Raw genomic sequence first — 17,326 nt, forward strand, 5'->3', positions numbered from 1 at the left:
AGTGGTTCTGTTGGGGTGGAGCTAATCCTCTTTGCGGCAGAATTACTGGCTGTGGGATTAGGCAGCTTTACTGCAGGCAAGACTTCTACCCTCTATAATAGGCTACTGTCCCGGAGCAGGCCGTGCAAACCTGCGCGGAAAAGGACTTTTTACTTCAGCTAATTAGCCCATAATATGTCACTGATGTCAATCTGAGAAGGAAGTGATGTCAGCAATCGTCTGTTTCCTGAAAGAACACGTTAATAAGAGTTTGGAAAATGTTTGCTTGTACTGTTGGGGCTAGGAAAGCTAAATTATACATTTGGCCATTCAAAGGCAATAGTGCTGTATCTGAATAAATAAGTCAAAACATGATATTTTCTCATTCAATAACTTCTCAATGATTACTTAAAGCATCAATTGCATAAGCATGTGAGGTAAATTGTTTAGCATACATGATTTTACTTGTATTGTTCACCCCAAAGCATGCTATAGCATCTGCTATGGACCAGCATGTGTTCTTTAAACTGGATTCTACCATTTGGTCTGGCAGCATCAAGTTTAGGGAGAATCCATCTGGATGAGCCGGAGGTGCTGATCATGAGGTCGACCCATAATCCTCTGGTCTGCCCACCAGCCTCCTGTTAAGGTGACATTTAGGGCTTGCCTTATGAAACTCTGCCAGGATTTTTCCTTTGGATTTATGTTGAATGCCATTAAACATAAAGGAATACTAATTCTGGTAAGTTCATTTCATTTCATTTAGATTTTAAGCTATTTTAAAACTTCTTTCAAAGCCTTTTGCTTTTAAATAATGCATGCAACTTTAAATGTCAGTAGTCCTACAAATTACAGATCACAACGGTAAAATTAATTAGAATTCCAGTTTGAAAGTGACTGTTGCATGTTAGTATTTTGCAAATCTATAAAGCTGATGCAAAGCTTCATGACACATTGCCTTTTAGATGGTTTATTGACTTTTAGCCATTGACATTTTTTGCTTCCTGTCCTCCAATGCCATTATAATTATAAAATGACAATAGCTCTAAAATGAAATAGCCATTGAAACTCTATAGCAAGAGTATGTCACAAATGAACTTAGTTGGGAAGATTGTATAAAGACTTCAGTTTAGCTTTCAGATGTTTGATATAGAAATGTTGGTTAATGTTTTAAATGCAATTTTAAATGTAAACAATGAATCATTATTATTATTAATTAATTGTCAACATGTAGTATGATTTATATTGGTTAATATGTTAAATGAAATTTAAAACATACTGACAATTTTTTATATATATTTTTTTATGTGTAGCATGAATGCTCTGTAAGTTGCGTTGGTTAAATCGTCTGCTAAATGCATAACATTTAAATGATATGAAATTTGAATGTGTATTCGATATATATCTGATATTGTGCCAGGACATGTATGTTCACACTAGTTTTAAATGCAGATGGCATTCAGATCATTGTAAATGGAAGAATATCATGATCTAATCCCATAGAGCTAACTGCGTGCATTCGCTAGGCTCGCTTTAGCTTATTTTGTCACAGTACATGTCTAAAGTTACGTAATGCCCATCTGGGGCTGTCAGATCACAATGGATACTTGGGGAATGTAGATGTATCCTCTCAGTAATCACTTTTCTACTGCTTTTAATGTTTGGGCAAAGAACAATTGGGAATGGGTTGTTTTTCTTAAGTGTTGAAGAAAGCATTTCTCTGCAAACCAGTAAAATGTATGGATCTGTTTTGCTCTTATATTATACTTAAAACATCTGATTATTTGATCAAGAGATATGTTCGTCACAATTTAATCTGGCCTTCTGGGAATGAATAAAATTCATCTGTTTTTGAGCTGGATTCAGTCATAGGAAAGCGGGAGAAAATATGCCACAAGAAAAGCTGTTTTTATATTACTTAGACATTTTTCATATTGTTAATGTCTTGATCCATTGCTAAAAAGACACACTTGAGAGTGTACTTTGTCATAAAAGCAGACACATTTTGTTTTTTCTTGAAATGTATTTATCATGTGCACAAAACTGTTCAATATCAAGTGCTTTGATTTCAGGTAGCAATGAGCTGGATGTGTTTGTCTCTGGTGTGGTCAGATCAAATACCTTGGACTGGATAAGAAGGGGGTTTAGTATGAGGTCCAGTCTTGACCAATGAGAGTGTGGGATTATTGTCTTGTATTGTATTGTCTTATGCTAAATGTAACTATTGTTTGTAAACATTTCAGAAGTTATTGGCAGCACTTGAGCCTCGATGCTTTTAAAATTGTTTTCATTAGTTAGAACCTGGAGGTTAAATTACATTATTTTTAAGTGTTTTTTTTTCAATGTAAATTTGCATTTGTGGATAAAGACTTTCCCATATATAATGAGAACATATACCAAATTTTGAAATCAACAGTATACTCATAAAAAATAAAACACCCTCTTTTTTAGAGTTGCAATTTAAAAAAATAAAAATAAAGCCAAATCACACCAAAGAAGTCTCTCACATTCACAGAAAACTGCTTACTTCCACATTGTAAAATAAATTGTATACTTTGAACGAGTTCACTCCTTCATGACCAATGAAAATAGCGAGATTCACATACGAATGACTAATGAGTTGGTTCTTACTAATGAATCAAACAGCGGGGCTAGTGCACTTATATCCCCAAATGAATAAAAAACCTAGTGAATGTTTTATTTTTTTTATTTTTATTAAAACACACACACAAAAAAGATTGTAAAAAGTAATTACCCTACAAGTTTGTGTGTAAACAAGTTTTGCAAGTCTCCCAAAAAAAACCTAGCAGCCCATTGAATGGACGGCACATTATGTCTCAGTCAGATTTTCATTCATGTAACATTAAATGTAGGCTATAATCAACCCTGAGTCACGTTTATGAGCTTATTTTTTCCCCAAAACCTTTTCTTTTTCTAACTAATGTTCTTTTCCTTTCAGGTTCAGCATGTGGCCTTGTGTAGAGCCAACTAAAGGGAACTAACTCATTTGCCATAAATACTGAGTCCTTAACTTAAGGTTTCAGGTGCAATTTATATTTTAAGACATTGTTTTGGATTTGGAACTGTCATCAAAGGCTCATAGATTTCTGAGGATTATGCTAATTTAGCTATTTTTGTCTTCAAGAAAATAACAAATTCAGGCCAAAATGGATGACCCTTACCAAAACAATATAAACCAGCAGGGAGAAACATATCCCACATATGGAGGAGGAGAGTACACTTACCCCTATCAGACAGACTACCCTCCTCAGGAGGAGGAAGATGCTGCTAGTGATGTCACCGAGGGGCATGATGAAGATGAGCAGATGTACGAGGGCGAGTACCAAGGCATCCCTCATCCGGACGAGATCAAGGAGGCACGGAGAGCCGCCCGAAGGGAGGCCCGCATGAAGGCCAGGATGGCAACTGATGTGGAGGAGGAAACATTGCCTGAGCAATACGAGTCCATCATGGAAGACTGCGGCCACGGCCGCTTCCAGTGGACCCTCTTCACGGTGCTGGGTCTGGCCCTGATGGCTGATGGGGTGGAGTGCTTCGTAGTGAGTCTCGCCCTGCCCAGTGCTGAGAAGGACATGTGCCTGTCGAATGCTGACAAGGGCATGCTGGGTGAGTGAAGGAGTGGGGATCAGAATCAGCTTCGTTTCTGATCAGACAAAATCAAAAAATGTTCAACGCAATGTTTTCTGAACTAAAAGCTAAATGTGCAGTAAATATTTTTGGGCTGGGAAAATGATAGCAAATCTAAATGCTCCTGCTCTCACATACTTTTGAAGAATATCTACACTGCGGTACTTCTAGTGTCCCATATATGTGTGTATAAATATTACATTTATATAAATAATAGTAATTAATATAATTATTTTTCCCTCTATTATTATCAATATTATTGTTATTATTATTACATAAATAATACAATTACATTACAAAAAAAGAAGAATAAAAATATATATATGCTGTTTATAAGTTTGGAACTTTTTTAAATGAAATTAATACTTTTATTCAGTTAGGATGCATTAAATTGATCAAACGTGGCAGTAAAGTCTTTTATAATGTTATCAAAACGATTTCAAATAAATGCTGTTCTTCGAAACTTTCTATTGATCAAAAAATCCTGAAAAAAAAATACTAAGCAGCACAACTGTTTTTTAACATTTAATAATAAGAAGAAATATTTCTGAAACACCAAATCAGCATGCTAGAATGAAAAATCAGCTTTGCCATCTCAGGAATAAATTACATTTTAAAATATGTTTACATAGAAAACAATTTTGATTATTCATAATATTACTGCTTTTACTATATTTTTTGATAAACTTTTAAATGTTAGAATATAATTATTGTTTGAGACTACATTCTGATTTCTGACCAAATATTGCTAATCAGAATTAGAATATTTTCTTTATTTTCAAGCAGACATCAGATCCCATGTGCACCCTGCAGTATATCTCCCTGTCCTGTTTTTTTGGTGTCGGTGAAAGCCTACGGCACGCGATCAAAGAAACATTCTCATTTGACCTGTGCTGAGCAGGAAGAGTTTCAATCAGGGATGAAAGTTGTCTGCTGTCTGATGTGTAATCCACAGGGAGGTTCATAATCCCTGCCACGTGCCTGATAATCACTAATCCCAATCTCTAATTAGCTGTTTGAGACAGTGTGTGTGTGTGTGTGTGAGAGAGAGAGAGAGAGAGAGTAGCAGACCACTGATAAATTCAGAGACAGCGTGTATTATTCTGACGCTTTGTTAAATACTGATTGTGATAAAGATCGCAAGTTAGTCCAAACTAATAGGATTTTTCACACAAAATTAAAATTCTGTCATCATTTATTCATCCTTTATTCCAAACCCATTTGACTTAAAAATGAAAGGAAAAAAAAAAGACAAAAATGCTACTAACTTTCGTTTTTAACATTTGATTTCCAAAGTAGTTGGAGTATTCATTTTGCCGGGATGTCCTGTGTTATTGTTCCTCAGTAGCTGACTGTGTGGCTCTGTGTGTTCAGGTTTAATAGTGTATGTGGGGATGATGATCGGAGCTGTCCTGTGGGGCGGTCTGGCTGATAAACTGGGCAGACGACAGTGTTTGCTCTACGCTCTGGCCATCAACTGTATCTTCTCCTTCCTGTCCTGTTTTGCACAGGGCTACGGGATCTTCATCTTCTTCAGACTCTGCTCAGGAATCGGGTGAGACTCTCCAAAATCAGCAGGGATTCATTTATGGATATGCACTTCCGTTCAAAAGTCTGGGGTCGATAACCCTTTTTAATGTTTTAAAAAAAATAAGTCTTAATGACCCCATACTTTACCGTGGTAGCGTACATAAACTTTTTGCATTCATTTAAAATTAATGTTAATGTTAATTAGAATTAAATTGCTGTAGAGTACAGCTAAGACGGATTCACTCACTATACTGGCTTTATGGATAAATTGAATCTGATCGGTCCATTATATGATATTAAGACACAGTCTCTGGTGATCTCCTGCAGGATCGGCGGCTCAGTCCCTGTCGTGTACACGTACTTCGCTGAGTTCCTGCAGATGGATAAGAGAGGAGAACATCTCAGCTGGCTGTGTTTGTTCTGGATGCTTGGAGGACTGTATGCTTCCTTCACCGCATGGGGAATCATCCCACATTATGGTCATCCATTAGAAATCATAATAATTCATTTATAATAATGGCAGTTAATGCAATTTTTTAATGCAATTTTGAAAGCACGCTTGAAACAATAATTGCAGTGTGCAAAGAACTGATATATTCCATTTGAATGAGCCTTTTATGAATGTTAAGTCCCAGTGTAGGACTTTGTAACAGAAAGCAATAGTGTGTAAATCTATAACAATATCAGATGCTGTCTGGAAGTAGCTGGACCTACCAAAACCACATGTCAAGATTTCATGTTGTGATGTTTCGCCTGAAGTTTGTAACGGTTTGGGTTGTTTTTCATCTCAGGCTGGGGTTTCAGTATGGGGACAGAGTTCCAGTTCCACAGCTGGAGGGTGTTTGTGCTGGTTTGTTTCCTTCCCTCTGTGGCTGCTCTCGCTGGACTGGTGTTCATGCCAGAAAGTCCCCGTTTCCTCCTGGAGGTAACATGATGGAGTGCATGATAGTTTACTAGGCATACAGGATTTTAGCACTTTTTTTTTACATACATACATGAATAAAAAAAAAAATATATATATATATATATATATATATATATATAAAATATTTTCAAACGTCTTTATTCAGATGCCATAATAATACAAAAGTGCCCAGTGTACAATAAAAAGTGTGCAAAGACGAAACATTTTCAATATCACATCTTCATCGTTGTCTAAAACAGTAAAATGCAAATAACATGTCAATGAAATAGAATGTATAGTGAAGAATTAATTTCTGTAAATTATCTGTTGTTTTGTAAAGTCCTATTGTGTAAAAATGAGTTCAAATAATAATTGGTGTGCACCCTGTTAAATATTTATTGATTGTACTTTATTTTATTTTTTCAGAGCGCACGACACGATGAGGCCTGGATGATCCTGAAGCAGGTTCATGACACTAACTGGAGAGCGAAGGGAGAGCCAGAGAGAGTGTTTCAAGTAAAGATGTTTACTTTAAACTATTACAGAGCTGACCCTGGTAAAACAGCTCATATCCATGTCTGTAATGAGTTTACTGAGTAAAGGCTTGATTTTTATAACTATAAATAAATCCACTTACATGCTCTGACTTAGGAAATAAATCCCTCTCTCTTTCAGGTTTCACAGATCAAAACTCCTCAGACACAGGATGACGAGTTCATAGAGATTCAGAGTGAAACTGGCACTGCCTTCCAGAGATTCATGGTCAGACATATGACTCTGGTTAAACAGGTATGCACCTGAATGATGGCTAAAAGTGTAAGGCTTGTTGAGGAGGAGAGGTGTACTATTACCTTTCCTTGAGTTCAGAAATACAGTTTTTGTCTGGCAGATGATAAAAGCATAGAAACATGCAATAAAAACATTGGATCTTAAGATGTTTTTTTTTTTGCTAAAGCAAATGCAGTGAATGTTTCCTTTGTTTTCCAAAAGGTCATGAAGAACATGCTGTCACTCGCCGCACCTGATCTCAGAATCCATGGTTTGTTCATTGCCATTGTGTGGTTTACCATGGCCTTCAGGTGAGCAGCTCTTGATAGAGAAGCTTCATAGCAGAAAGAATAAAAAATAATAGTTAAATTAAAAAACTTAAATATGCAAACAAATGTAAATATAGAAATGCTTAAATACACAAATGCAATGCTAATATAATAAGTTGTAATTATTTCAAACAATATTTAAAAACATATTAATAAGTGAAGTGACATTCAGCCAAGTATGGTGACCCATACTCAGAATTTGTGCTCTGCATTTAACCCATCCGAAATGCACACACACAGAGCAGTGAACACACACACACTGTGAACACACACCCGGAACAGTGGGCAGCCATTTATGCTGCGGCGCCCGGGGAGCAGTTGGGGGTTCGATGCCTTGCTCAAGGGCACCTAAGTCTTGGTATTGAAGGTGGAGAGAGAACTGTTCATGCACTACCCCCACCCACAATTCCGTCCAGCCCATAGACTAGAACTCACAACCCTTCGATTGGGAGTCCAACCCTCTAACCATTAGGCCACGACTTAATACACTAATATTCAAACATTTAGGGTCAGTCAAACTGTTTTATGTTCTTGAAAGTTTTTTTATGCTCACCAAGGCTGATTTTATTTTTGTTATTCAAACATATATGTGTATACAGTATATGTTTGTGTGTGTGTGTGTGTGTGTCTGTGTGTGTGTGTGTGTGTGTACACTGTATATATATAAATGGCTCTTTAGTTATAAGTTGAAAAGTATTTGGCTACTTAAGGAAGCGTGAAAGTGTTTCATTTTGTTGCATCAAGTGATTTGTTTTGATGAATTAAGATCAAAAGAAGAGCATTTATTTGAAACAGAAATATTTTGTAACATTATAAACCTCTTTACTGTCTCTTTTTATACATTTAATCCATCCTGGTGGAATAAAAGTATCCATTTCTTAAATTTTTTTAAAAAAGTTACCCAAATTGTTGTGTATGATAAAATTGTTATCTATGTATTTATGCCTATTAAATATATGGCACGCACTAATTAAAAAACAAATATAATTTTATAATATAATTTTAATTATTATTATTTAAAGGTATTTTTCTGTGTATAATGCATTTTGAGTATATTTATAATCAACATTTCTCTTCTTGTTTCATCTGTCATCTTTAAAGATTATTTTGCCTGCACTTCTGTGATTGCCTTCTTAGTGAAAGTTGCATGTCAGGCTGCCTAATGAAGTATCTTTAGTCGCCATCATGTCTGGAGCATGTAAATAACGATCTGTCTGTAGGATGAAATGACTCCTTCAGCAGTAAACAACCTACAGTATAAATCAGTCTCCCTCCACACAGCTTTTACGGCCTGGGAGTGTGGTTTCCTGACCAGATCAAGCTCCTCCAGTTTGAGGAGTTCGAGTCCAATGTCAAGATCTTTCATCGTGAGAAAGTGGAACGCTTTCATTTCAACTTCACTCTGCAAAATCAGGTCCACAAGGAGGGGGAGTATATCCATGACAGGTACATTTATTTATTCATTTACAGTAGTACACGTGACAGATTTTTATCTTAACCCAACCGTCTCTCTGTCTTGATATATATGATGTTTTATAAAAATGAAGGACGATTGCAGGTACAAAGTTTGGGGTTGGGTAGGATTAAAAAATAATAATAATTTCGAAAAAGATATTTTATGCTCACCGAGGCTGCATTTATCTGATCAAAAATCCAGTAAAAACAATAATATTGTGAATTATTATTACAATTTAAAATAACAGTTTTCTATGTGAATATATTTTAAAATGTAATTTATTCCTGTGATCAAAGCTGTATTTTCAGCATCCTTCCTCCAGTCTTCAGAGTCACATGATCTTTTAGAAATCACTCTAATATGCTGATTTGCTGCTCAGGACACATTTTTATTATTATCGATGTTGAAAACAGTTACACATGTTTTATTCTGGATTCTTTGATGAATAGAAATCTTTTGAATTATTATAAATATCTTAACTGTCACATCTCGACTTTTAGTCTGTCCAAACTTTTAAGTGGTAACGTTTGCGAATTGTAATTTATTTTTTATTTTTTTTTGTACAGGTTTATCAACATAGAAATACGAAACGTGAAGTTTGAGGAATCACTCTTCGAGAACTGTTATTTTGAGGACATCAGATCAACAGACACCTTCTTTGAGAACTGCACTCTTAAAAACACGGTCTTCTACAACACTGGTATTGAATGTGTTATAAATTAACCTCGAGTCCTTTAGATATTCCAATGATTATTTGGGGCTTCTGTTATTTTACTGTGTTTTTGTCACGTTTCTCGAAGACCTGTGGGAAGATTCCAAGTTCATTAACTGTAAGCTGGAAAATACGACATTTCTGCACCCCAAAAAAGGCTGCCATCTAAATTTCCAAGAGGAAAATGACGTCGTGATCTATCTAGTCAGCTTCCTGGGCAGCTTGTCTGTATTACCGGGCAACATCATAGCAGGCCTATTAATGGATAAAGTAGGACGACTTAAGATTATAGGTGAGTGTTACACAAGACTGTTATGGATTCCAATGGGTTTATAGTATCTAAATGACTTGTGTGTGTGTGTTTGCAGGGGGATCCATGTTATGCTCCGCTGGCTGCACGTTCTTCGTGCTCCTGTGCTTCAGTCAGTGGGCGGTCGTCCTGTTCCACTGCCTCTTCTTCGCAGCCAGTGCCGCAGCTTGGAACGGCATTGAGGTCATCACAGTGGAGCTCTATCCAGCCTCCAAAAGGTACAAAAGATCTGTCTCCAAAAGACATTTCTAATGTTTCAAATTCATACAAGACAGATGAGAAAACATTTGAAAGCACTTGTTGAATTACACTAAAATATGTTTTTTTATATTTTGAATGAAGCCTCTTATGTTCACCAAGGCTGTATTAATATTGTGCAATATTATTACAGGTAAAAATAAAAAAAAATTATATTTAAATATATGTAATAAATTATTTTATTCCTGTGATGCAAGGCCGAAATGTCAGTCTTCAGTGTCACATGATGCTTGATGTTTTGGATCTCAAAAAAAAAGAAAAAAAAGTCTTATTTACATTAATATTGTAAGTAAAATTCTGGTTGATATTTTTTATGAAAATTTACACTTTTTTTTCAGAATCCTGCTTAATAAAAATTTGAAAAGAACAGCATTTATTGGAAATATTTATAATTATAAAGCTCTTTACTGTCAATTTTGATCAAATTAGTACGTCCTTGCTGAATTAAAGTAGTAATTTCCTTATTTAAAAATCATACTAATCTGAATCTTAAATGGTTTGTAAACAGTAGAATAAATCCATTATGGATTTCAATAATTCAAATTCTTTACTTATGATACTGTGGTCAACATGTAAAGCATAATTTACAGTGTGTACAGAAAGTGTTCAGACCCCCTTAAATGTTTTACTCTTTGTTATATTGCAGCCATTTGCTAAAATCATTTAAGTTCATTTTTTTCCTCATTATTGTACACACAGCACCCCATATTGACAGAAAAACACAGAATTGTTGACATTTTTACAGATTTATCAAAAAAGAAAAACTGAAATATCACATGGTCCTAAGTATTCAGACCCTTTGCTGTGACGCTCTCATATATATATAAATCGTCCATTTCTTCTGATCATCCTTGAGATGGTTCTACACCTTCATTTGAGTCCAGCTGTGTTTGATTATACTGACTGGACTTGATTAGGAAAGCCACACACCTGTCTGTATAAGACCTTACAGCTCACAGTTCATGTTAAAGCAGATGAGAATCATGAGGTCAAAGGAACTGCCTGAAGAGCTCAGAGACAGAATTGAGGCAAGGCACAGATCTGGCCAAGGTTACAAAACAATTTCTGTTTAAGGTTCCTAAGAGCACAGTGGCCTCCATAATCCTTAAATGGAAGATGTTTGGGACGACCAGAACCCTTCCTAGAGCTTGCCGTCAAGCCGAACTGAGCTATCGGGGGAGAAGAGCCATGGTGAGAGAGGTAAAGAAGAACCCAAAGATCACTGTGACTGAGCTCCAGAGATACAGTCGGGAGATGGGAGAAAGTTGTAGAAAGTCAGCCATCACTGCAGCTCTCCACCAGTCGGGGCTTTATTGCAGAGCGGCCCGACAGAAGCCTCTCCTCAGTGCAAGACACATGAAAACCCCCGTGGAGTTTGCTAAAAAACACCTGAAGGACTTCAAGGTGGTGAGAAATAATATTCTCTGGTCTGATGAGCTCAAGATAGAACTTTTTGGCCTTAAATCTAAGCGGTATGTGGAGAAAACCAGGCACTGCTCATCACCTGTCCAGTACAGTCCCAACAGTGAAGCATCATACTGGTTGCAATCGAGGGAAAGATGAATGCGGCCAAGTACAGGGATATCCTGGACAAAAACCTTCTCCAGAGTGCTCAGGACTTCAGACTGTACCGAAGGTTCACCTTCCAACAAGACAATGACCCTAAGCACACAGCTAAAATAACGAAGGAGTGGCTTCACAACAACTCTGTGACTGTTCTTGAATGGCCCAGACAGAGCCCTGACTTAAACCCAGTGAGCATCTCTGGAGAGACCTGGAAATGCTGTCCAAAATGCTGGAGGAATGGCAGAGGATCCCCAAATCCAGGGGTGAAAAACTTCTTGCATCTTTCCCAACAATACTCATGGCTGTATTAGATCAAAAGGTACTTCTACTAAATACTGAGCAAAGGGTCTGAATACTTAAGACCATGTTATATTTAAGTATTTCTTTTGTAATAAATCTGCAAAAATGTCAACAATTCTGTGTTTTTCTGTCAATATGGGGTGCTGTGTGTACATTAATGAGAAAAAAAAATTAACTTAAATGATTTTAGCAAATGGCTGCAATATAACAGAGTGACAAATGTAAGGGGGTCTGAATACTTTGCTGTGTATTTATACTTATATTTATATACACTGTGTATATGCGTGTATATATATTACCATATTTATATACCTTATTTATGAAATTGAGGCTGTTAGAGTGTTTTGTTAATCTATTTACCTCTTGTTGTTTATTATTATTTAGTTTCTTCTTTAATTCTCTTGTTTATCATTTTTTTGAAGTGTCAAGTAGTCTATCTGAACATTTTGTAAGGTCTTTAAGTTTGCAAATTTACACACCTACTTTGTACAATGTTTTTGTCTGTAAATTTGTAAAATACATTTTTTCACTATGATATGAACAATCAGGGCAAGACAACAGTGCACCGTATTAAACAACATGAACCGCTATCCCTCCTAACCTCATTAACTGTACATCAAATGAAACATGATGCTGACTCTGAATAAAGCAATGAAGTGTGTTTAACTCCTCCATGGTTTGTGTCCTCAGAGCCACAGCTTTCGGTGTGCTGAATGGCACATGTAAACTGGCAGCTATCATTAGCACTTTCATCTTCGGCAAGTTTATCGGCATCACCAAGATCGTCCCCATCATCCTGTCCTTCTCAGCGCTGGTGTGCGGAGGACTGCTAGCGTTTAAGTTGCCTGAGACACGAGAGGTCATTCTTCAGTGAAAAAGCCAAACTCCTCAAGGCCTCAGCGTTGGGTCCAGCTGGACACTGGATGACCGCATGCTGGACAGATGAACACTTCCAGCAAAAGAGAGAGCTGAGTCACGTCAAGCTGATATGTTAGGACCACTGTAACCTAGTATTACTTTAAAGTAGAGTTGTAGAGCATATGTTTGTTTAAAGTGTTCACAGTGGCTATATTTTGAATAAGGAATCCAAACGTGGAACTATATTTGCTATAATCACACAAAATTATTTAGAGGTGAGTGCTAATATCAAACCCCCTTTTTATATTGGAACAAATAGTAATTTTAATATGTAAAAATTAAGCTGTTTTTGCTTTTTTGCAACAGAAATCTTTATCACCAACGCAATTTGCTCACCAGATTTTGGTCATCTGCTAGTTTTTGTTGTGTTGTATTTGTTAATGCTGTGGTATACTGTATATTTATTTCACATTAGATAATTATATTTTTACTTAGTTTTAACTTAGTGGATTCGCGTCTTTTCAAATATTGTTTTTAATGCCTTTTAATTCGAAAATGATCATACTACATCAGAATGACGTTGTTTGTATGAAGATAGACATTTTTTTAATTTGACTTATGTGCAGTGTGTATAATGCTCATTTCCTGTGAGGGAAATATGTAGATTATGTGATTTAGATTTTTTTTTTGTTTTTTGTTTTTTGTTTTAAACATGTGAGTAGTAATTATGAAGGAATGGTTCTAAAATAATTGTTTTACGTCTTTCTTTTTTCCACTTTCGACTGCAGAAAAGGTTATTCAAATGTATTTTGTTTTAAGAGGTCAACACTGATTAAACTCTACAAAAAGGCATCCACAGTAAGTCTTGCTAGCTTTATGTCAAATCTAAAATATATTCTTTTTATATTTTATGTTCAACAATTTAAACAAGGATCGATTTATTGTTTGTTCTGGTTTGTGATGGTATAAAAATAAAATCTAAAACATAATTTTACTTTTGATTTTCAGTGATTTCTCAGCACAGTATAATGAAAGTGGGAAAGAAAATGAGAAAACCACAGTATTTTTGGTTTTAGATTTAGTTCCCATGCTTCTCGGAGTATGTGCACATGGAAAGGCGCTTGTAAAAACAAGGCCAGGGCTCACGTGTGAATCAGTCACACCTCTTGTTATGCTCGCTCACTTGTGCAAAGGTGTGAAACAAAAATCTAATATACCAAGTTAAAAAGTAACTAAGTGCAGTAGCTAAAGTCAAAGCAGTTAGCATGCAATTTACCAAATGTACAAATGCATTCATGTATGTATCCACTGCAAATACAAGCATGAGGAAGAGATATTTTACTAGTGTTTCTGTGGGAGTTTGATGGAAAGACACACACAGGTGCCAGCTTCACTCATTCTACGGCAGTACGGAGGTGCCAAATCTAGCACGCTGCTCGTTCACTCTCACACCACAGAAAACAGAGAGGGCAGCCTGGAGGTCACCGAGCTCGGAGAATCCATTCTCAAGAAATGAATCGTGAATGAAAATGTTCATGGTTACCTGGTTAGATTAAAACTGTGAGCGCACACTAGTCTAAACTATTGATAGGCCTACACACAAATGCTAATTTTTATTCTTCGAAAGCCTCTGTGGTACTGACACAATAACATGATTGGAAATCACTTTATTGTAAGAAACACCGGTTATCAGATATGGATAAGCTTTTTTTGTGGAACTGGTTTAATGTTCCGGCGTGCTTGTGTTTATACACAGTTGCGTAAAGACAACGTGATGTCATTGTCACACACCTAAAGTAAGTGGAGTGCAAAGTTGATGTGTTTCCTCAGTACGGACCAGTACGGATCAGCTCCAGGCCTGGCAAAGAGGATATCATCCTCTTTTGGAAGGCCAAACAAAGTAGTTTCACTTTCACAGTGAAACACACAGGGTCTTTACGACATGGCGGCGGAGGCAACAACAATACTACAATGAGAATAAAAGTTAGGCCTTCTTTCTTTGCGTGAACATCTGGGAAGCATTATACAAATCTTCATTATGCTTGGATTTGAGACTTTAGTTTTTTGCAACTTTACAGATCTTCTTCATGCACCAAAGAGCTTGTAACCCTCCAAAGAGAAAGAAAAAAATAATAATTGCATCATATGACCCCTTTAAACTGATAGGTTGTGGAATGCATAAGAAGTTTCTTAACAGCCGGTCACTTAAACATAAAAAAAGTCTTTCCATCTCCATATTTTCAGGTTACATTTAATATAATTAGTCCTATATATTAATATTTTTCCATCTGATAAAATTAGATCATCTATGTAAATACAGTATTGTTCAAAATAATAGCAGTAGAATGTGACTAACCAGAATAATCAAGGTTTTTAGTATATTTTTTATTGCTACGTGGCAAACAAGTTACCAGTAGGTTCAGTAGATTGTCAGAAAACAAACAAGACCCAGCATTCATGATATGCACGCTCTTAAGGCTGTGCAATTGGGCAATTAGTTGAAAGGGGTGTGTTCAAAAAAATAGCAGTGTCTACCTTTGACTGTACAAACTCAAAACTATTTTGTACAAACATTTTTTTCTTTCTGGGATTTAGCAATCCTGTGAATCACTAAACTAATATTTAGTTGTATGACCACAGTTTTTTAAAACTGCTTGACATCTGTGTGGCATGGAGTCAACCAACTTGTGGCACCTCTCAGCTGTTATTCCACTCCATGATTCTTTAACAACATTCCACAATTCATTCACATTTCTTGGTTTTGCTTCAGAAACAGCATTTTTGATATCACCCCACAAGTTCTCAATTGGATTAAGGTCTGGAGATTGGGCTGGCCACTCCATAACATTAATTTTGTTGGTTTGGAACCAAGACTTTGCCCGTTTACTAGTGTGTTTTGGGTCATTGTCTTGTTGAAACAACCATTTCAAGGGCATGTCCTCTTCAGCATAGGGCAACATGACCTCCTCAAGTATTTTATGCAAACTGATCCATGATCCCTGGTATGCGATAAATAGGCCCAACACCATAGTAGGAGAAACATGCCCATATCATGATGCTTGCACCTCCATGCTTCACTGTCTTCACTGTGTACTGTGGCTTGAATTCAGAGTTTGGGGGTCGTCTCACAAACTGCCTGTGGCCCTTGGACCCAAAAAGAACAATTTTACTCTCATCAGTCCACAAAATGTTCCTCCATTTCTCTTTAGGCCAGTTGATGTGTTCTTTGGCAAATTGTAACCTCTTCTGCACATGCCTTTTTTTTAACAGAGGGACTTTGCGGGGGATTCTTGAAAATAGATTAGCTTCACACAGACGTCTTCTAACTGTCACAGTACTTACAGGTAACTCCAGACTGTCTTTGATCATCCTGGAGGTGATCATTGGCTGAGCCTTTGCCATTCTGGTTATTCTTCTATCCATTTTGATGGTTGTCTTCCATTTTCTTCCACGTCTCTCTGGTTTTGCTCTCCATTTTAAGGCATTGGAGATCATTTTAGCTGAACAGCCTATCATTTTTTGCACCTCTTTATAGGTTTTCCCCTCTCTAATCAACTTTTTAATCAAAGTACGCTGTTCTTCTGAACAATGTCTTGAACGACCCATTTTCCCCAGCTTTCAAATGCATGTTCAACAAGTGTTGGCTTCATCCTTAAATAGGGGCCACCTGATTCACACCTGTTTCTTCACAAAATTGATGACCTCAGTGATTGAATGCCACACTGCTATTTTTTTGAACACACCCCTTTCAACTAATTGCCCAATTGCACAGCCTTAAGAGCGTGCATATCATGAATGCTGGGTCTCATTTGTTTTCTGAGAATCTACTGAACCTACTGGTAACTTGTTTGCCATGTAGCAATAAAAAAATATACGAAAAACCTTGATTATTCTGGTTAGTCACATTGTACTGCTATTATTTTGAACAATACTGTATAATTTATTTTAACTATGCATTGTTCAATCAATCAGATATAATTCGTCCTCATTATCACTTTGAATCTCTAAATTCCCACTTCACTGACCACAGTGACCACAGTCGACCACTAAACTGCAAACCTGCTCACCAGTGTGTGTGAATGTCACACCTCAAGTGCAGTCTGCTAATGGAGTTTCTTAAGCATCATTAAACATCATTAAGGTCAATTATGCTGTTTAGCTCTTTGAAATACAACTCCATACAGACAACTAGCAGCAGTTTTGAATTATTGAGCTGAGGACTGGGACTGTATCATATATATATACCACTGATAGTGGGAATCATCAAATGATCAAGCTCAACTGTTTTACATTAGTTTGTAGTTTAACCTAAAACTAAATGACATAAAAGTACTATTCAAGCATGCTTATTTGATATTCATTATAAGATTTAGGGTCAAGATAGTTCAAAGAAGTTTCTTATGTTTACCAAGACGGCATTCATTTGAATAAAAATACAGTAAAACAATAAAGCTTATTTTTACAAGTTTAAATAACAGTTTTTTATTTCAATAAAATGTAATTTATTCCTGTGATGAAAAGTTAAATTTTTTTCATCATCAATCCAGTCTTCGGTGTTGTCTCTTGATCCGTGAGAAATTATTCTAATACGCTGATTTGCTGCTCGAGAAACTTTTTTTTTATTATTATTAAAGTTGAAAACAGCTTAATATTTTTGTGGAAAACGTGATGCATTTTTTCTTTGTTGAATCGAAAGTTCGGAACAGCA

General features: G+C 36.3%; 1 protein-coding gene across 1 annotated transcript; it reads left to right on the forward strand.

Annotated features, from left to right (window-relative positions):
* Positions 1 to 618: 618 nt before the first annotated feature.
* Positions 619 to 13,505, forward strand: LOC113051987 (synaptic vesicle glycoprotein 2B-like). The gene is made up of 14 exons (XM_026216202.1): positions 619 to 721; positions 2,939 to 3,023; positions 3,125 to 3,606; positions 5,002 to 5,182; positions 5,485 to 5,636; positions 5,949 to 6,082; positions 6,488 to 6,577; positions 6,737 to 6,850; positions 7,052 to 7,140; positions 8,440 to 8,604; positions 9,181 to 9,314; positions 9,415 to 9,618; positions 9,695 to 9,854; positions 12,451 to 13,505. The coding sequence occupies exons 3-14, from the start codon at positions 3,147 to 3,149 to the stop codon at positions 12,632 to 12,634; spliced, it is 2,067 nt and encodes a 688-aa protein (XP_026071987.1). The 5' UTR covers positions 619 to 721; positions 2,939 to 3,023; positions 3,125 to 3,146; the 3' UTR covers positions 12,635 to 13,505.
* The last annotated feature ends 3,821 nt before the right edge of the window (positions 13,506 to 17,326 follow it).

Source organism: Carassius auratus, chromosome 32 (genome assembly GCF_003368295.1).
Source record: "Carassius auratus strain Wakin chromosome 32, ASM336829v1, whole genome shotgun sequence".
NCBI classification, from domain to species: Eukaryota; Metazoa; Chordata; class Actinopteri; order Cypriniformes; family Cyprinidae; genus Carassius; species Carassius auratus.

What these genes read in the sequence shown, in the direction of transcription:
- LOC113051987 (XM_026216202.1), top strand. Translation starts at nt 3,147, where the DNA reads ATGGATGACCCTTACCAAAACAATATAAACCAGCAGGGAGAAACATAT. An exon ending in GGGAATCATCCCACATTATG is followed by an intron (nt 5,637 to 5,948) that starts GTCATCCATTAG and finishes TTTTCATCTCAG; the next exon opens with GCTGGGGTTTCAGTATGGGG. An exon ending in TGGTTTACCATGGCCTTCAG is followed by an intron (nt 7,141 to 8,439) that starts GTGAGCAGCTCT and finishes CCCTCCACACAG; the next exon opens with CTTTTACGGCCTGGGAGTGT.